This window comes from Perognathus longimembris, chromosome 2 (assembly GCF_023159225.1).
Source record: "Perognathus longimembris pacificus isolate PPM17 chromosome 2, ASM2315922v1, whole genome shotgun sequence".
NCBI classification, from domain to species: Eukaryota; Metazoa; Chordata; class Mammalia; order Rodentia; family Heteromyidae; genus Perognathus; species Perognathus longimembris.
Window position 1 is genome coordinate 5,771,018 of NC_063162.1, and position 21,022 is coordinate 5,792,039.

Genomic DNA, 21,022 nt, shown 5'->3' on the forward strand with positions numbered 1-21,022 from the left:
TCACGGTTCAAAGCCAATAGGGGAAAAGTCCCTGTGAGACTCTTATCTCCAATTAACCCCTCTAAATTGGAAGCGGTACTGTGGCTCAAGTTGTAGAGCACTAACACTGAGCACAAAGAGGCACAGGGACAGTGCCCAGGCCCTGAATTCAAGCCTCACAACTGTCAAAAAAAACTAAAACAGAACTTCAGGTGTTGAACTGCGCAGTATATGAGTCTCGATAAATCTAAGATATACACACAAACCCACCCAAATTCCCATTTGATCTAATCCAAAATACCAAAACTTCTGAACTCTTCCCTCCTACCCCATGTGCACCACTAAGCCGTAGGACCGCTCTGCTGCCCACACCCCAGCAGAAGATGGAGAAGGCAGGAACTGAGGAGGAACGGATTCTACTCTTGTCAGCACAGAGCAAGCGTGCCATCTCATACAACTCATGAGCAGTAAAGGCACAATCCTTTAAAATCCCTTCTATCTAATGTTTCGGGACTATATAGCTCTATTTTTCTCATTAATCCTAAGAGTTTCATAGTTCCAGAAACTGGTGAATTTCAGCAACAAAAACTAGTAAATGTACAACAAACCAAATCTTCTTAGAAAATCACTAAACTGTCCACAAACTTTTGTTATATAATTTAAACTTTAGTAACCACATATTTTCTACTTTGAGAGGAAAAAAGTATCACAGTATATGGGGAAAAAAGTCTGAGTTCTTCCTATATAACATGACATTTAGGTACCTATTCATATCAAGAAAAAGAGGAAGTAGGTAGCAAAAGAGCTGGGGGGGGGGGGGGAACAGATCAATACAAGGGCCAGGAGAACAATGATATTCCCATACAGAGATGCCCTGCCTGCTCTGTAGGTCACTAACCGCTCACAATGCCTCTGAACGGATGCCCCTTTCTCTATTTTTCTAACGTATTTTTTATTTAACTTATACATTCTGTCCCTACCTCCCTCTTTCATGCTATGAAGACAAAAAGACAAGTGCTAGCACTCTGATTGGCTGTACAAAACTAACCTGCAATCGTTATACATTCAAAAATAAAACTACGTAAGTAACTAGTGATACATAATTATAAAGGAAAATATTGGTAATACTTGAAAGACAAGTAGATGAAAAATACTTAATATATACTGCTAGCTACAAGAAAACAAAAGAGGTAGGAGAGGTGGCAGCAGCAGAGACTCGTGTTGTCCCCGAGGCGAGGCGAGGCCAGGCCAGGCGGCTAGCTCACTGGGGATTTCACAGCTACTATGGAACTCCGTTGGTCAGCACGTGGAGCTGGCTCATAGAGGTTTAGAAAACAGACTTATTTTTCCCCCATATATGGCACAGTTTTCAAAGTTTTGCCGTCTGTTCCTTTATGACATAAATCATGTGGTAACTAACTTTGAAAAGAATGCCAAATGGTAAAAAATAAAGCCAGGACTTACCTGAGCCCCCATGGGCCAGCTCAACACTACCCTGGAGTTCTATGGTAGCTGTGACATCACAGCATGGTTTATGCTGTGGGGACAGGGTGGACCTGGAGTCTGCAGGCACAATTGCAGGAACCCTTGAAGAGAAAAGTTACTTTTAAGTGCTAATGTTCAGAATGTTCTATACTAGGGTCAGTAGAAAGATGCAGATGCAGCCGGCTCTACTGTCTAGGTAGCATTCAGCATTCTTTCATCCAAAATTCAATTCCTATGAGTTTTGCATATGAAAAAGAAACTATACACACAATTTTTTAAAAAATGTAATGTCCCAAGCATTTGTGTCTAGCTTAATCATGAACCTGGGAAAATCAATACTAAAACATAAGCTAATTTTAAATATAAAACGCCCTCAATATTTGGAAGGGGGGGGCCACTGGGGTCTGAATACAGGGCCTCCAGGCTTGCTTGCTCAGCTGGCACACTACCACTTGAGCAATGCCTCTAGCTAGGCTTCTTCCTGATTATTTTGGAGATAGAACTGCATGTAGTTTTCTGCCCAGGCTGGCTTTGGACCAGGATCCTCCAGATCTCAGCCTCTGGAGTAGTTAGGCTTACAGGCATGAGCCACCAGTGCCCAAATAATTCTTGTAAGTGTTGTTTTCAAAGAGTCACAGTGAGAGACAGCCCCAGAAACAGTTTGAGCAAATCAGCAAATCAGCTCTAGCAGTATTTTTCACAGCATAACCAATGGCAACAAGTCTACTACCTGAAGCCATTGTTGTGCACCCCTACAATCCCAAGACTTGGGAGGCTAACACAAGAGGATTATAAATTCAAGGCCAGGCAAAATTACATGGCAAGGTCTTGTTAAAAAAAGTATTGTAATCTACCATTTCTATTCCTAGAAAACTGTTATTCAACAGTAAGTTTTTCAAGTCTAGCTGCTATTGAATATTCTCACCATTAATATCTTTTTCAGAAAAATAAGATTTAATGAGATAGTAAATCAAATAGTCTCAAAGGCCTATTAAGTGTCCTAGTATCAATTACTGTCAAATATAGTTTATGCTTCTGAGCTCTTAACTCTATACACCTTTGCTCAAACAGTTAACAAACCAACTGTTGTAGAAATATATATCCCAAGGAATGGATAGATATCTGAGCTGGAAAAAAAAAATGTTTTCATAAGGATGGAAGGATTAAAAGAGCATATAACAAAGCTATCTATGACCAAGTAGGTGGGGAGAAGCCCCAATACATTTAATAGGTTACAAAAAATTAACCTGAGTTCAAATTACCAAACCTCATCAAACTACTCAATTGAGGGGGAAGAGACTAAAAGACCCCAAAATAAAACCATAGACATAGAGTGCATCTGATATTTGTCTGATATTTGATAAGGGAGCCAAGGATATACAGTGGAAGAAAAGATAGCCTCCTCAACAATTGGTGCTGGGAAAACTGGGCATCCATATGCATCCACAGTGCATGTCACCACACACCAATACCAATTCAACCTCGATCAAAGACCTCCATGTCAGTCCTGAAACCGAAACCACTGCAAAACACAAGAAGTTCTAGGCATAGGTAGAGTCCCAAGGGCACAGCAGATAGGAGAAATACTTGACAAATGGGATTATATCAAAACAAGAAGTTTCTGCACAGCAAACGACATAAGACATTCAACTAGAAAGAAAGCCACTGGGAGAAGATCTTTACCAGCAATACATCCAACAAAGGCCTTGTACCCAAAATATACCAGGAACTCTAACCCCTTCCAAAGCCAATACACCAATCACTAAATGGGCAGAGGAACTAGGGAGAACTCTGAAGAATAAGAATGGCAAAGAAACATATGAGGAAACATTCACCACTCCTGATCGTAAAGGAAATGCAAATCAAATCCATCTCACTCCAGTTAGATTGGACAACATCATGAATTTGAACAACAAATATCATGGGGGGGGATAGGAACCCTATTGCACTGTTGGTGGGAATGTAAAAAATTAGCACTCTGGACAGTGGCATGGAGGTTCCCCCTCCCCCCCCCAAAAAAACATAGATCTTCCCTACCAGCCCGACATACCACTCCTGAGCACCTACCCAGAACACTGCATGCCAGGATATCATAAAGATCACACTTGCACATTCATGTTCATTGCTGCACTATTCACAATAGCCAACAAACAGCCCAGATGCCATACAATCCATGAGTGAATAAAAAAAAAAAAATGTGGTACCTACCCCAATGGAATTCTATGCAGCTATTAGAAAGAATAATAATATATCATTTGCAGGGAAATAGATGGACCTAGAACAAATAATGTTAAGTGAGGTAAGCCAAGCTCAGAGAGACAAACAGCGCATGTTTTCTCTCATAAACCAAAGCTAGATCTAAAATACATAAAATACCGATGCTACATGTAAAATACATGATAAAATATGCAGGACTCTAGGGATACACACATAGTGAGAACAAAGGAGGATACACACGTAGGGGATGAACACAAAGGTGCAATGCCTCTATGCCTCAATCATATAAAATAGTATCTAACACAATAGGAAACAAGGAGTTTCTTTTCTTTTTTGCACATATGGAGTTGTACACAAATGTATTAACCGAAGTATGCTGTTTTGCAGGGGAGAATTCAAACAGTATAATTCCTTAGAAAATCTAAATCTAACAACACAACAAAATGAATACCAGAAAATTGGCACTTGAAAGGTTGTGGGGTGGATTAAGGAAAAGAGGGTAGAAGAATGAAGACAGGAAGAGATGAACACAATCATAATACTTAATGACTAGTCTACAAAATTAGGAAAACTGAAGGAAAGGGTTAGGTTGGAATGGGGGAGAATAATGAAAGGGGTAATATCAATCAAGATGCGTTGTACTATTGGGTAATGTATATATGTCTGCCTGACCTAGGGAAGGCAAAGAAAAACAGGGTGTAAGATATCACAAGAAATGTACACACTGCCCTACTATGTAACTGTACCCTTTTTGCACAACACCTTATCAAAAAATTGTTTAATTAATAAATAAATTTATATTTTAAAAAAAGAATAATAAAAAAATAAAAAGGGTACTGAAAAAAAAAAGATGCATTGTCCTTATAAACTGATTTGTGGACTGGTAACTCCTTAATACAACTAAAGATAATAAAAAATATAATTTAAAAAAACTAACTGAACCTATACCAATTCTCCAAATTGAAAAATATTTTACAAAACTAGATCCTTCAAAAACATATCACAGGGGCTGGGGATATGGCCTAGTGGCAAGAGTGCTTGCCCCGTATACATGAGGCCCTGGGTTCAATTCCCCAGTACCACATATATACAAAATGGCCAGAAGTGGCACTGTGACTCAAGTGGCAGAGTGCTAGCCTTGAGCAAAAAGAAGCCAGGGACAGTGCTCAGGCCCTGAGTCCAAGCCCCAGGACTGGCCCCCAAAAAAAAAAAATCACAAAACAATAAAATTTTTAAAGAGAGAGGGAGGGAGGGAGGGAGGGAGGGAGGGAGGGAGGGAGGGAGGGAGGGAGGGAGGGAGGGAGGGAGGGAGGGAGGGAGGGAGGGAGCAAGTTAAGCTCTGGTGGTTCATGCCTGTAATCATAGCTACTCAGAAGGCTGAAACCCAGAGGATCGAGGTTCAAAGCCAGCCCCACAGCAAAGTCCATAAAACTCTATCTCCAAAATAACCATCAAAAAAGCAGAGCTGGAGTCTTTAACCCCAATTTCCTACATGGGGAATAGGAAATGTCTGTCTCTTTTTCCATTTCTCCTTACTTTAATGCTGGTATACTAAAAAATAAATCCTTCTTTGTATAGCTACTTAAAGATAATAAAATTTAAAAATAAATCTTGGCTAAAACTTTAACCAAAACAACAACAAAGAAGAGTGTGGAGGTTGGGCTGGGAATATGGCCTAGTGGTAAAGTGCTCATCTCATATACATGGAAGCCCTGAGTTCGATTCCCCAGCACCACATATATAGAAAAGGCCAAAAGCGGTGCTGTGGCTTAAGAGCTAGAGTGCTAGCCTTGAGCAAAAAGCAGCCAGGGACAGTGCTCAGGCCCAGTCACAAACCCCAGGACTGGCCCAAAAAAAAAAAAAAAAAAAGTCTAGAGGTGTGGCTTAGGCTGATAAACAAAGTGGGGGCGAGGCAATCACTGAAACAACTGGTGACACAGAATATGAACTCTGACTGCCTTTTCCCCTGTATAATTAGTGTGCTCCAGCAGGGAAAACACCCTTCACATTGTAAATACCAAGGCATGTTCCCCATATCTTCATCTACTGAAGTGTTTCAGTGAGAGAGGGGTAGGAGGATAACAAAGTAATGACTGGCATAGTCATTACTGTGGTGTTCAGTGTGTTACACTTGAAACTTCTATATGACCGTGAAACTTCTAGAAATAAAGGCTGATGGTTAAAAAAAAAACACTAGTTGGCTATACAAGACTAAGTAAGGTAAATGAGAGCAGGTAGAACTACTGCAGGTCTCTATAAATTCAACTATCCACACTTTGTTTTTCCCCTATAATATTCATAACTAAGGTTTTTTTTAAAGTTTTATTTTTATATTTCAGACCAACATTTTGAGTTTTAGCACATCCTATATTGCCTTAGTATTTTCATTCAATACATTCAAAAAGGGAAAGTCTTTAAATCAATAATTATGTCAGTTTTATAAAATCAAGAATGACTAGATTCTACTCCCATCTCATAGGAGGTGCACATTGCTAGTACACAAGTCTATATAATCAATTACTTCTCAGACACATCAAAGGCAACCAGAAGAGTATAATATCACAGGTTCTGTCTGCCATCACCATCTATTTAACTGACTAGAATACACTTTTCCTTGAAGCATTTTTTAACCCTATGTACCAGAATCAATTAACGATAAAAAGGAAAAAGTCTGTGTGTTCTCCCCACACAATATTTATATTTTATATTTTATAAAAAAAATATACTTAGTTTATGTTAAGTCAAAGCATAAAATACTATTTTATATCCAGGGGTCCAAAATCACAAGAAGAAGCTGGGAATATGGCCTAGTGGCAAGAGTGCTTGACTCGTATACATGAAGCCCTGGGTTCGATTCCCCAGTACCACATATATAGAAAATGGCCAGAAGTGGCGCTGTGGCTCAAGTGGCAGAGTGCTAGCCTTGAGCAAAGAGAAGCCAGGGACAGTGCTCAGGCCCTGAGTCCAAAGCCCCAGGACTGGCCAAAAAAAAACAAAATCACAAGAAGAAATCCTCAAACCCTTGAAGATAAGACTAAATTACTTGGGGCTGGGGATATGGCCTAGTGGCAAGAGTGCTTGCCTCGTATACAGGAGGCCCTGGGTTCAATTCCCAGCACCACATATACAGAAAATGGCCAGAAGTGGCGCTCTGGCTCAAGTGGCAGAGTGCTAGCCTTGAGCAAAAAGAAGCCAGGGACAGTGCTCAGGCCCTGAGTCCAAGCCCTAGGACTGGCCAAAAAAAAGACTAAATTGCTTGAATAAAATTGTTTATCATAAATGCTAAAAAGAATTCTGCTACCTGCTACTATGAACCTCCTTCGATAGAAAGTAAAGCTAGCAAGAATGTGAGTAAAGCAAAGATGTTGAGTTTTTATAGACAGACGCATATCCCACGGAAGATCACTATGCAGTTAACTAAGGACATACAAGGAAGGAACCACCAGCATTCTCAGCAGCTTGCTTTCCTTTTATGGATACAGTGCCAAAGATTTGCTACACGAGTTTGTATATATCCTGGAGTCTATTAAAAGCTTTTAATAGAATATTTTCACTTAGCCCATTTTTTTTTAAAAAGAAAAGGCTATTCATAAGATCCGAAGCCTTTTTTCTGACTCTGTCATCATTCATATGTAAGGCAACACTTTCTTTAAAAAATAGGATACTACATCAGAAAAGAGTATGTTTCCAGTCTGGTATCAATATAAAATCAAAGATTGTAATCTAGCATGTTAAATAAATAAATATACCTAACTTCCTAAGTTCCCAGAGACGCTCTCTAAAAATGACACATTAAAAAAAAAGGGGGGGGGGGCTGGGGATATAGCCTAGTGGCAAGAGTGCCTGCCTCGGATACGCGAGGCCCTAGGTTCGATTCCCCAGCACCACATATACAGAAAACGGCCAGAAGCGGCGCTGTGGCTCAAGTGGCAGAGTGCTAGCCTTGAGCGGGAAGAAGCCAGGGACAGTGCTCAGGCCCTGAGTCCAAGGCCCAGGACTGGCCAAAAAAAAAAAAAGTCTGCTTCTGAGCAAGCAATATGGAAGTAATGATGACTACAACATAATTCCACAGGGCACCAAAATTCGCAAGACAGAAAATAGATTGCCCAAACAGCTGCAGTATGCCAAGCTGAAAATAGGCTAACCCAAGCAAAGAAGAACAAATAGTACAGAACTCTCTCTCTCTCTCTCTCTCACACACACACACACACACACAGCAAGTTCAAATTATGTGACCTAACCTTAGAATCGCATGAACTATTAGCAAGTGATAGATTACCATGGGACACAGTAATATGCTTCATATAGACCAATTTAGCTGCCTTAAAAAGGGTAAAACTACAGGGCTAGGAATATGGTTTAGCAGTAAAGTGTCTTGCATACATGAAGCCCTGGGTTGGATTCCTCAGCACATCAACAGAAAAGGTCGGAAGTGGCACTATGGCTCAAGTGGTACAGTGTTAGTAGCCTTGAGCAAAAGGAAGCCAGGGACAGTGCTCAGGCCCTGAGTCCAAGCCCCAGGACTGCCCCCCCCCAAAAAAAAAAAGAGGTAAAGGTAAAATTAGCCAGGCGCCAATGGCTCACGCCTGCAATCTTTATTACTCAGGAGGCTGAGATCTAAGAATTGTGGTTCAAAGCCAGCCCAAGCAGGATAAAGTCTGTGAGACTCTTTATCTCCAATTAACCACCAGAAAACCAGAAGTGGCACTGTGGCTCAAGTGGAAGAGCGCTAGCCTTGAGCTGAAGAGCTCAAGGACAGCACCCAGGCCCAGAGTTCAAGCCCCACAACCAACAACAAGGGGGGGGGGGGGCGGGACACAGACAGACAGAGAGAGAATATTAGCGTGACTACCTCACAGCCTCTCCGCACAAATTCTTTCATTACATAACAAAACAGTAACTCTAAATACTCTCTCTGAGAATTGGTCCTAATACAGTAAAAAAAAAAAAAAAAAAAGGTGAAATTGTAAAATTAAGATGCTGTATATTTTTTCTTAAAATGGGTATTTGTATTCAAATTGGAATCCTATTCCTATTGCTGCTCTAAAAAATACTGCGGATATAATGACAACAATATAAGCTTTGTATCTTAAAGATCAATATGGGTCTTCATTGGACTTATGCAATCCATTGGCAGGGTCAGGCCCCTTTCCTTCAGGAAGCCCTTGGAGAACCAGGATTCTAGGGTCTTCCCCATTTCTTCATCTCTACTCCTCTACTGTGACCCACTCTGGTCTCGTTGGATTTATTTACAGGTGCCTTGTGACTGCCCACCAACCTGCACAGTCCAAGGTAATTCTCCCTGTCAACATCCTTACTGTAATAATGACTGCCATGTAAGGTAGCACACTTATCAACAGACCCTTGAAGATTAGGGCATGAGATGGGGCTACATCTTCCTACCGGTAGTACTATTCAAACCATTGTATCCATCACAAAAAGACCAAAGAGATATGCAGGGAAATAAACCTCCAAGAAAGATAAGTAGTGGATTTGGATACTACCCATCTCATTAATGGTGTATCTTTCAAGATACAGAACTTTGGTGCTTTATTACTGAAAGCAATTACTATTTAAAGTCAAGAAGTACTGAACTAGAAAACAGAAAGCACTTGTATTTTTCCTGAACAACTTACATATCCCAAGTTCTTTAAACACACACACACACACAAAAAAAAAAAAGCCAGGAATGGTGACACACACCAGTAGTCCAACACTAAGAAGGCTGAGGCAAAAAAGTTCAAGGCCAGCCTAATACTATGTAAACAAAAACAAAACAAAAAATCTGTGTGTATACCAAGCATCTTTTGAGGCACACATTTGCTTTTTTAAATGTGACAGGAAATAAAACCCTTTGGCTGCACCATGACTGTGTGTGTGTGCCAGTACCAGGGTCTTACATGCTTGCTTGGCTTTTCCACTCAAGGTTGGCATTATACCACTTGATCCACACCTCCACTTTCAGCTTTTTGCTGGGTAATTGGAGATAAGAATCTCATGGAACTTTCTTCCTAATCATGATCTCCAGATCTCAGCCAGAGTAGCTAGGATTGTAAGAAAATAAATGATGACAAAGCACCCATCCTTACTGCACAAATATTATACCACTGTGCTAGTCTTCTAGAAATATTTTCAAGTAACTGTTAAGAACTAAAAGAAAAAAAATTGGCCAAAGATGACTTAAAGATGTCAAAATTACCAAGTACCTACCCAGGAGTTTCATTTTGTTCTGACATAGAAATCACCTGATAATCACGTGTACAGTTCATAGTACTACAATCACTAAAGAACTAATCTAAATAAACACAAAGATTCAATCTCCATGTGCTTCAGATAATATAAAATAATATTTATCTAAAGGAATTCCAGTAAATGGAAACAAAAGGATTTTTGCTTTTCTTTCTTTTTTTTTCTCTCAGCTGTGGGGCTTGAACTCTGGGCCTGGGCGCTGTCCCTGAGCTGAAGTCTTCGGCTCAAGGCTAGCGCTCTACCACTGGAGCCACAGCACCACTTCCAGCTTTCTGGTGGTTAATTGGAAATAAGAATCTCACAAACTCTCCTGCCCAACCTGGCTTTGAACCCTGATCTCAGATCTCAGCCTCCTGGGTAGCTAGGAATACAGGCATGAGCCACAGGCACCTGGCTCTTTCTTTTTGTCTTGTCTTACCTGTCATTGGGGGAGTAAGGAGGGGAACAGATGATTTTCAACACAGATAAAATTCCTAACCCTCAAAAAGCTTACATTTCAGGAGAAACATGAATAATAAGAACAAGATGACTAAGTTTAGTAGAAAGTGACACAGATTGTAGAGCAAATTCAAACTGGAAGCAGTGGCTCCCGAACTGAGCTAAAACTTCAAATAAAGCACTCAGAAGGGCCCAGCGAAAAAAACATTCTTTGAGATAAGAACTGAAGGAGGTTATTAGCAAACTGTCCATCTAGAGAGGATAATGCAGGCAGAGGAAAGGCTGGAGGCTTGTCTGTGCGGGGTAAAAGAAAGTGGAGTAGAGGGCTGGGAATATGGCCTGGTGGCAAGAGAGCTTGCCTCATATACATGAAGCCCTGGGTATAATTCTCCAGCACCACATATCTAGAAAACGACCAGAAGTGGCGCTGTGGCTCAAGTGGCAGAGTGCTAGCCTTGAGCAAAAAGGAAGCCAGGGACAGTGCTCACTCAGGCCCTGAGTCCAAGCCCCAGGACTGGCCAAAAAAAGAAAAAGAAAAAGAAAAAGAAAAAGAAAGTGGAGTAGAATGAGCCAAGGCTTACAGCTGATAAATTCAGAAACAAACAGTGCACATGCTGGGGTGGGCTTGTAGAATCTTAACAGAACTTCAGCTTTTGCTCTGAGTGACACTTCCATGTCAGAGGCTTCTAAACAGAACTCTTTTTTTTTTTTTTTTTTTTTGGCCAGTCCTGGGCCTTGGACTCAGGGCCTGAGCACTGTCCCTGGCTTCCTTTTGCTCAAGGCTAGCACTCTGCCACTTGAGCCACAGCGCCACTTCTGGCCGTTTTCTGTATGTGTGGTGCTGGGGAATCGAACCCAGGGCCTCATGTATATGAGGCAAGCTCTCTTGCCACTAGGCCATATCCCTAGCCCCCAGAACTCCTATTATAGTTCTTATGTTAAAAGTAAGGTACAGAAAGGAAGAGAGATATGGTTTGGATCAGGGAGGTAAGAAGCAAATTCTGAATATATAATGAAGACTCAACAGGATTTTCAGAAATGGAGTTTAGGAAAGGAAAATAAGGGCTTAGTGGTAAAGTGCTTGCTTTGCATGCCTGAAGCTCTGGGTTCGATTCCTCAGCACCACATAAAAAAGGCCAGAAGTGGCTCTGTGACTCAAATGGTAGAGTGCTAGCTGAGAAAAAAGAAGCCAGGGACAGTGCTAGTGCTCAGGTCCTGAATCCAAGCCCCAGGACTGGCAAAAAGAAAGGAAAATAAATAATGACAAAGGCTTTTGGCATACACAAAACAATTTGTTACCAGTTACCAACCAAGATGAGAGTCTGTAAGCGAAATGACTTGAAGGAGAGACAATTAATAATAAATCTCAACTATCAGACACCCAGGGCAGATTCTGAGTATGTAGTTGCACATGAGCTGGGGCTCAGGTATGTAAGTTAAAGTGTACAATTAATTTCGAAGTCTTATCTGAACCCTGTGTTGGTGAAAAGATCAACTTGAATCATGAAGATGCAATTTTAAATGGCAACTAATTCAGTTTAATGAAAGAACAAAAACATGGTATTAATTAGGTAGCATTGCCCTATTCTCTTAGGCATATTGCCCTCTACCCAAGACGAAGGGCAATCTATGGTGAGCACTGACCTAGATCTATCTGAAAACCTGGCATGGCAACAATAAACATTCTGGGCTACTGAATTTAAATTCACACTTTCTCCTTTACCATCCCTAGCTCTCATTCCCAGATTGCACTTTTACTGATGTCAGGTTTTGGCAATCACACACACACACACACACACACACACACACACACACACACGAGTTTTCTTTAAAAAAAAAAAAAAGGCTAGGAAATAAAATAACTAAGACAGCAGAACATAGCTTAGTTTGTTTCCCCCACAAGCCCTTAGGTGAGGAGAAAATGAGAACAGTTGCTAGAATTCTACAGAGGGACTCATCTATTGGGATATTCTTTTCTGTTGGAACAAAACTAAAATTTAAAAAAAACAAAACAAGATTTCTTGAAATCAATTCTTAGGATTTACACGTTCATACAGACATCACCTCTATATTCTTGAGGCTGTACCCAGAGATAAATAAATTAGTACTACAGAGGAAAATATAGCTAAATCACATTCCGGCTTAGCTACTGTTGTTGTTCTCTAACCTTGTTAATCACTCAAAATACCCAAAGGTGAATGTCAAAGTAAGCACCCCATCAAAACTAAAATTCAAAATCTAAACCTACTAGAAAAATAAACTTGGATGATCAAATGCAGCAGTGATACTCAAGAGACACTACATTGAAAATGAACTATACAACTTGTGTATGGAGAAGGGAGGGTAAAACTGGGGGAGAGTGAAGGAAGGGGGGATATTATCCAAAAAGAAACGCACCCATTATCTCACATACATATCAAATAGTAACCCCTCTTTACGACACCTTGGTAATAACTACTTTTCAAAATAAACAAAAACTGAACTTAAGACTCAAATAACTGTTTTTGTGAATTACATAACAAATGGTTAATTCACTAAGTCAATGGCTGGAGAGAATTTCTGCTGCCATATGTCACTGACCTTCACCAGCACTGAACTAATAACCATCCCAATATTCTGAATTTCCTTAGGAAAGCACTAAAAGCACAACACACATATATCACAATTTGAACTATAGAATCATCTGGCTAAATGAAAACAGTCCCATGAAGTTTACAAATATTTACTAACTTTCATGTTCAAATACCGGCATTTTCAAGGTCAATACTCGGTTCAACTTCTTGGAGTCACATATTTTTGTGATATTTTTAACATATGACTAACGCCTCTCTCATCACAAGATGCTCACACTGTTTACCAACACTCAGAAACAGCAGCTGCGGCTCCTCAGTCACATCTTCTTACAAGAAGAGGACAAGTTTTTAACTCCAGGTATATACTTTTCTGATAGATTTAAAAAAATGGCTTTCCCTTGCTGATGGAAATATATAATTAGACAATTTAGTACAAAGTTGACAAGGTCACACATAAAGAATTTCACAAATACAAACTTAAGAGTACAGCTATCGTAAATATATTGGTCTCATTTACATTTTTTCAGGTTTCTGGTTGTTATTTGCAAGTACTGGATGTTTCAACTCAGAGTTTTGTGCTTGCTTCAGAGGCACTCTACTGCTTGCGCCAGGCCTCCAGCCCTTTTTGCTCTCACTGTTTTTGAAATAGGTTCTCACTTTATCCAGGCCAACTTGGTCTTAGATCCTCCTGATTCCAGCATCCTGCATCACTGAAATGAGCAGTGCATGCCATGACATAATACATAGTTGAGATGGGGTCTCAAGAACATCCTGCATCACTGAAATGAGCAGTGCATGCCATGACATAATACATAGTTGAGATGGGGTCTCAAGAACACTTTGCCCAGGCTGGCCTCAAACCACAATCCTTCCAATCTCCGCCTCCCAGGTAGTTAGGATTATAGATGTGAGCCACAGGGAACAGCCTCATGTCATTTTCATTACCTTTTCTACTCATTCAAAAATTGCAGAAAATAGAAACTTACCCACACAAGCATTGAGGAATAGCCAATCGGTCTTTTTCATCCTATTTTTAATTTGCTTTAGTTTTTTGAAGTCCACTTCAAGTTCCTCCTTGCTGCCAACAGCCCCTGCCAGTTCAATCCTCTGAAAATCCATTTTCACTTCAGAGTCTCGTTTTGTAGTGGGAGGTGATCTTCTTTGGCTATTACCACTACTGCAGCTTCCCCTCCATCGAGCTCTGTCTTGCTCATTTATTATTGAAGAAGCCTCTTCAGTCTCTGCCAGCTCTATTGCTTCAATGTTATTAGGTCTGGGGTGATCACAAACAACACATTTTTTAGCCTTGGCCCAGTTTTCATATGTGCAAATAGAACAGGTCCAATGCTGGGTCCTTGCATTCAGTTTATTCCTATCATTGTATTCCTCGCAAGGATCAACAGAAAAAGCAACCGGTCTTGATCCAGATCCAGAGGATTGAGGAGATTCTGTGGGACTCCTGGTCCTACGCTGGGATAAACACTGGGTGCATCTGATTGCTCTTGGCCAGTTCAAATATGTGCACATGTGGCATGACCACTTGTTTGCGTTTTCCATACTGTATGAAGATTTAACCCTTGGTCTTGCGCTGGAATCTGGACATATCAAAGGACTACTTCCTCCTTCAGTACTGGAAGGATCCCAATCTCTACCAACATCACTGGAACCACTTTTAAATGGATCTTCAGTAATAATTGTTCCACTGGGTCTTTGGGCACGACACATAGTACACTTGATTGCAGATGGCCAGTTTTCATACGTACAATATTCACAAGCCCACTTAATTCCACGTTCTGACATTGTGCACTTCTTCAAGTGAGTTATGTCAGGCAGGAAGCTATAAATAATTAGGATATCATTATTAACAGACTAACCACATAATTCCATCTCCAAAAATATCCCCAAAACACAGTGTGCCCAAACAATACATTTTGCAAAAGATGCATTTAAAATTTCCCACTAAGTTATTCTACTTTTGTTTTGAATTGTAACAGAGATAACAGAGATAAACTCCCACAAAGAAAACTTTTAGATTTCAGGATTTAATCAAATTTTACTTAAGAATACAAAGGCAGGGCTGGGGATATGGCCTAGTGGCACCACATATACAGAAAACGGCCAGAAGTGGCGCTGTGGCTCAAGTGGCAGAGTGCTAGCCTTGAGCAAAAAGAAGCCAGGGACAGTGCTCAGGCCCTGAGTCCAAGCCCCAGGACTGGCCAAAAAAAAAAGAATACAAAGGCAAAGGTAGAAGAGAAAGGAACATTTGTTCTAAGGAAGGAGACTAAAAGAAAGCGATGTCACTATTTTAAGCACTACAATAAGCAATACTTAATTTTGGCTCAACTATCACCATCTATTTAGAAAAGTATCACGCAGTTAAAAAGACTCAAAGAGAAGTTGAAAGAACACAAGCAAAATAATATCTTCTCAAATTACAAACAATATACCTTATGCAATTTAGGTACATTATGTTTGATTCATGGATTCAGAAGAGCAGTCAGCTCTACCATTCTTGCCAAGAGAGTAAAGCAGCTAATTATTCACTACTTTTAATTAGTACAGGCAAAGATGTAAAAGAGTAATCATCCTATTAACAACAAAGTAATCTTATGAAATAGTTCCATGGTATTTTGTATTCTCAAAAATCTTCTTCAATGTAGAGCACAAAAAGAACACTAACACTTGGTAAAGCCAAATGGACAGGACATCTGAGATAGCCTACTAGCATAATCGTGAATATATAATAGGAATAATCATAGTTCAACAATTTTTTTTTTTTTTTGCCAGTCCCAGAGCTTGAACTCTGGGCCTGAGCACTCCCTGAGCTTTTGTACTCTAGGCTAAGACACAGTGCCATAGCTCCACTTCTGGCCTTTTGCGACTAACTGGAGAAAGTGTCTCACAGACTTTCCTGCCTGAGCTGGCTGCAAAGCTGGACCCTCAGATCTCAGCCTTCTGACTGGCTAGGATTAGAGGCGTGAGCCACAGGCACCTGGCAACAACTGAAACTGCAAAATGTTCTAAACATTCAATTCACATTAAATATACATTGGATAGTTAAAAAGTTCTTAGAAACTGGGCATGATCAAACAGCTTAATCTCGACATTTGGGAGACAGAAGCAAGAGGATCTTGTTTCCAGACTAGCCCATGCTATACAGCAAAACTTTGTCTCAAATAAAATTAAAAATAAGTTGACATTAATACACACACACATACATACATACATACATACATACATACATACATACATACATTCCAAGAGTTCTGAGCTGGGCACCAGTAATTCACACCTATAATCATAGGTATTCGAGAGGCTGAGAGCGGAAAGATCGAAGTTCAAGGCCAGGTGGTCAGAAAAGTTTGTGACCCCCTCCAAGCACAATGGCATGCTAAACTACAATGTAGGTTGAGATTAGGAAGATCTGAGTTACAAGCCAGACTCGCACAAGTCTGCAAAATCCCATCTCAACAGAAAGAAGCTGGGCATAACTGTTCACAGCTGTCATCCCAGCTAGACAAAAAGCCTAAATTTGGCAGACTGTAGTCTCAGCCCATGCCTAGATAGGAAATGAGACTCTATCTCAAAATAAATAAATAAATAAATAAAATTTTAAAAAGCAGAGCTAGAAGCACAGCTAAGCTGTAGAACACCTACCTGGAAAGCATGAGGCCCTCCCTATGTTCAAAACTCCAGAACCACCAATAAACTAGTTTCTAGGATTCTACAGTAAGCTAAGACTATCAAAATAAAGATTGTTATTTAATGACAACTAATGCATTAGTGAAACCACTTAGACAACTAATTTAAGAACACTTTAATGACTTAAACCTAGACACAAAAGCCAATTTCTCCATTTTCTTAATTTTTTCCCAACTCAATTACCATCTCACTATTTTTTTTAACTTTTTTTTTTTTGCCAGTTTGGGGCTTGGACTCAGGGCCTGAGCACTGTCCCTGGCTTCTTTTTGCTCAAGACGTTTAACACTCTGCCACTTGAGCCACAGCGCCACTTCTGGCCATTTTCTATATATGTGGTGCTGGGGAATCGAACCCACAGCTTCATGTATGGGAGGCAAGCACTCTTGCCACTAGACCATATTCCCAGCTCCTCACAACTTTTTTATTCGTTGTTTGTGGGTGCTGTTTTGTTTCTGCTTCTTTTTTGAGACAGGATCTCATTATATAGCCCAGGATAGACTCAAACTCACAATCCTCTTCTCTCAGCCTCTCAAGTGCTAGGAATTTAGACCTATTCTACCACACTTGATCTGATTCCCATCGTGTGTGTGTGTGTGTGTGTGTGTGTGTGTGTGTGTGTGTGTGTGTTTCCTGATGTTGAGGCTTCAACTTGGGGCCTATGTGTTGCCACTTAGCTTTTTCCCTCAAGGCTGACACTCTATCACTGGAACCACCCATCCCAGCAAAGAGAAATATAGATACTTCCCCATTTATCAGAGATTTTTCCTACACTTGGAAAGCTAAACCACTTTGCAAGTGTATCATATTTCTTCCTGCCAAATCCATATCCCATTTACAGTGTAAATTTTGCTAAGAGGACAACTTCGCTACCAAAAAAAGGTACTATTTAATAGCTAAAATAAAAATCACACTTACTAAGACGTTAGTTTCCATGCTATAACCTCCACCTTGCACATGGTTAGAGTAACAGTATAGTTTTAAATCAGACCAAAGACAGTCTTCATGCTGGCTCAGACTCTGACTTCCTCAGGAGATACTGCACAACGTGATAAGTGGTCTGTCTTACTGTGAATAGCTATTCCTGTAAAGGAGACCAAAACTGAATTTCACTTACAGCCTACTGGTTTATTCAAAAGCATTTTCACAAAGACTTAACTTTAAGTTGTATTTTAATTTTACTCACCTATTTTAATAATGAACTATTATATTTAGAATATTAATTTAACACAGAAATAAAACTAGCTAATTTTTTGGTCTGGTTAGCCAAATTAAACATGAGAAAGAAATATTTCTTTTTCTTTTTCTTTTTTTTTTTTTTTTGCCAGTCCTGGGCCTTGGACTCAGGGCCTGAGCACTGTCCCTGGCTTCTCTTTGCTCAAGGCTAGCACTCTGCCACTTGAGCCACAGCACCACTTCTGGTCGTTTTCTATATATGTGGTGCTGGGGAATTGAACCCAGGGCTTCATGTATACAAGTCAAGCACTCTTGCCACTAGGCCATATTCCCAGCCCCCAGAAAGAAATATTTCTACATAATGTTAAGTACATGCATGTGCACACATGCACACACAAACATCAATATTATCTTTGTTTTCTTGAGTCAGACAGAGCCTCACCAATTAACCCAGGCTGGCCTCAAACAAACTCACTTTGTAGCCTAACCAGGCCTCTAATTCACAATATCTTGCCTCAGCCTGAGTGTTGGGATTACTGGCATGTGACTCCATGCTAGGCAGTATTATCATTAGTATGAACAGTACTAAGTACCTGTATTAGTGAAAGGGGAAAAATGACACAATCCAAACAAAGAGAAAAGGGCGGGAAAGGCTTATGTTCAGCTTTTAAGTCATTTTATCCTTCAGCAACTGCAATTTCTTCATCCAAGTAATTTTAATCCATCTTGCTTAGACTTCTCAAATTTTCTTTCACTATACTTTCCTTTAAATACACAATCTGACAGCAACCCAAAAGCTGTGTTTAACAGCAGGAAACGATAATCACAAAAGCATTTGTCAAGTGAACAGACATGGTAACGATTTTCATATTTCTTAGGTAGTTCCTTCCTTCATTTTCTCAGGAATTAAATATATATAAATTACTTGTTCATACTATTAGAAATTATAATGAACCACCAGGCACTGGTGGTTCACACCCATAATCCTAGCTACTCAGGACACTGAGATAGGAGGATCACAGCCAGCCTGAGCAAGAAGAAAGTCATGACTCATGACTCTTACCTCCAATTAATCACCAGAAAAACAGAAATGGACTGTGTCTCAAAGTGGTAGAATGCTAGCTTTTAGCAAATAAAAGAAGCTCCAGGACAGCACCTAGGCCCTGAGTTCAGGCCCTACAACTGACACAAAGGAAGAAAGGGAGGGAGGGAAAGAGGACTCAAGGAAGGAAGGAAGGGAGGGAGGGAGGGAGGGAGGGAGGGAGGGAGGGAGGGAGGGAGGGTAATGAATAGGCAAAAATTTATAAGAACCAATATCATATACTGAGGACTATACTGAACACAAACTAAATGAACTAAGTAAACATATACTAAGGATTATTAATATCTTAATATTTCATCTAAAATGTTCACATTCAAAAACCCATACCTGCTTTGATACATCTTATTCTGGTATGTTTATAGGGTCAAGTCAACAGCCTGTAACCTTACATTACTTTGGTTAATTTGTGCTGACAGAGTATACTTAAATGTCCAAAGCTAACAAAAACAAACAAAAAACCTGCCATAAAAAATAATTATGTAGGGCTGGGGATATGGCCTAGTGGCAAGAGAGCTTGCCTCGTATACATGAGGCCCTGGGTCCGATTCCCCAGCACCACATATACAGAAAATGGCCAGAAGTTGCGCTGTGGCTCAAGTGGCAGAGTGCTAGGCTAGCCTTGAGCAAAAAGGAAGCCAGAGACAGTGCTCAGGCCCTGAGTCCAAGGCCCAGGACTGGCCGGAAAAAAAATAATAATAATAATAATAATAATTATGTAAACTAGTTAATCAGTAGATTACATATTTAGTATATTAAAGACTCTGGGATCACCAGCCTCAAATCATCATCATCATCATCATCATCATCATCATCTATACCTAGTTAAAAAGAAAATACACCTAATTAATCTACTCTGAAAATACAAGTAACAGAACAACAAAAATAAGCCCAGAGAGTTAAGAAAAGTGCATTATACTGGCAGAGCTCAGCAGCTCAAGCCTGTATACTAGCTACCTGGGTGGTGAAGACTGAGATCATGATTCTGGGGCCAGCCCTACCATAAAAGTTCACAAGAGGGCTGGGAGTATGGCCTAGTGGCAAGAGTGCTTGCCTCCTACACATGAAGCTCTCAGTTCGATTCCCCAGCATCACATATATGGAAAAAGGCCAGAGGGGGTGCGGTGGCTCAAGTGGCAGAGTGCTAGCCTTGAGCAAGAAGAGGCCAGGGGGGCTGGGGATATGGCCTAGTGGCTAGAGTGCTTGCCTCGTATACATGAGGCCCTGGGTTCGATTCCCCAGCACCACGTATACAAAAAATGGCCAGAAGTGGCGCTGTGGCTCAAGTGGCAGAGTGCTAGACTTGAGCGGGAAGAAGCCAGGGACAGTGCTCAGGCTCTGAGTCCAAGCCCAGGACTGGCCAAAAAAAAAAAAAAAGAAGAGGCCAGGGACAGTGCTCATGCCAAAAAAAAAAAAAAAAAAGTTCACAAGACTCCACCTCAATCAATGGCTGGGCAAAGTCTGTCATCCTCAGCAACACAGGAAAGCTCAGATATAAAACAAAATCCTACCCTCAAAAATAATCAATCCAGCTGGGCTTCATGGCTCACGCCTGTAATCCTGCTCAGGAAGCTGAAATCTGAGGATCACAGTTCAAAGTCACCCCAGACAGGAAAGTCTGTGGTATTCTTATCTCCAATTAACCACTAGAGAAAAAAAAAAATGGGAGTGGTGCTGTGGCTCAAGTGACAGAGTACTTGCCTTGAGCAAAAAGAGCACAGGAACAACGCCCAGGCCCACAGCTCAAGCCCCAGGCTCAGCACAAAAACTACTAATAATAATAAAATTTTAAAATGATTGATGCAAAAGGAACTGGGAGTACCTATCTAGCAAATGCAAAGCCTTGAGTTCAATCTCCAAACCTGAAAACGTGCATTAGGATAATGTACGTACAGTATCCACTCTCTGGAGACTCAAAATGCCAAATAATATATTTTGGTAAATGAAAGCTAAATTTCATTGGAGAAAATTATGTGAGACAGGTAATCTTCTGTAGCTGTGCACTCACTAAGTGAAATGGAAGAGTAAGAATAAAGTTAGCATGATCATGTGATTTTACATTACTGAGAGGAAATTAACACTGGGCATTCTTTCCCTTCCACGTGTT

General features: G+C 40.4%; 1 protein-coding gene across 3 annotated transcripts in view; it reads right to left on the reverse strand.

The window, feature by feature from the left end:
• Zranb1 (zinc finger RANBP2-type containing 1) overlaps positions 1 to 21,022 on the reverse strand; it is a 63,191-nt gene that overhangs the window by 26,534 nt on the left and 15,635 nt on the right. For 2 of the 3 annotated variants that reach the window (XM_048338050.1, XM_048338052.1), the window contains 2 exons: positions 17,559 to 17,724; positions 13,928 to 14,778 (listed from right to left, as the gene is read on the reverse strand). In XM_048338050.1, coding sequence (XP_048194007.1) covers positions 13,928 to 14,778; positions 17,559 to 17,599 — 892 coding nt within the window. In that variant the 5' untranslated portion in view covers positions 17,600 to 17,724. Of the gene's footprint in view, positions 1 to 13,927; positions 14,779 to 17,558; positions 17,725 to 21,022 lie in introns of those variants that run through there. The other variant, XM_048338051.1, reaches the window with a different exon arrangement.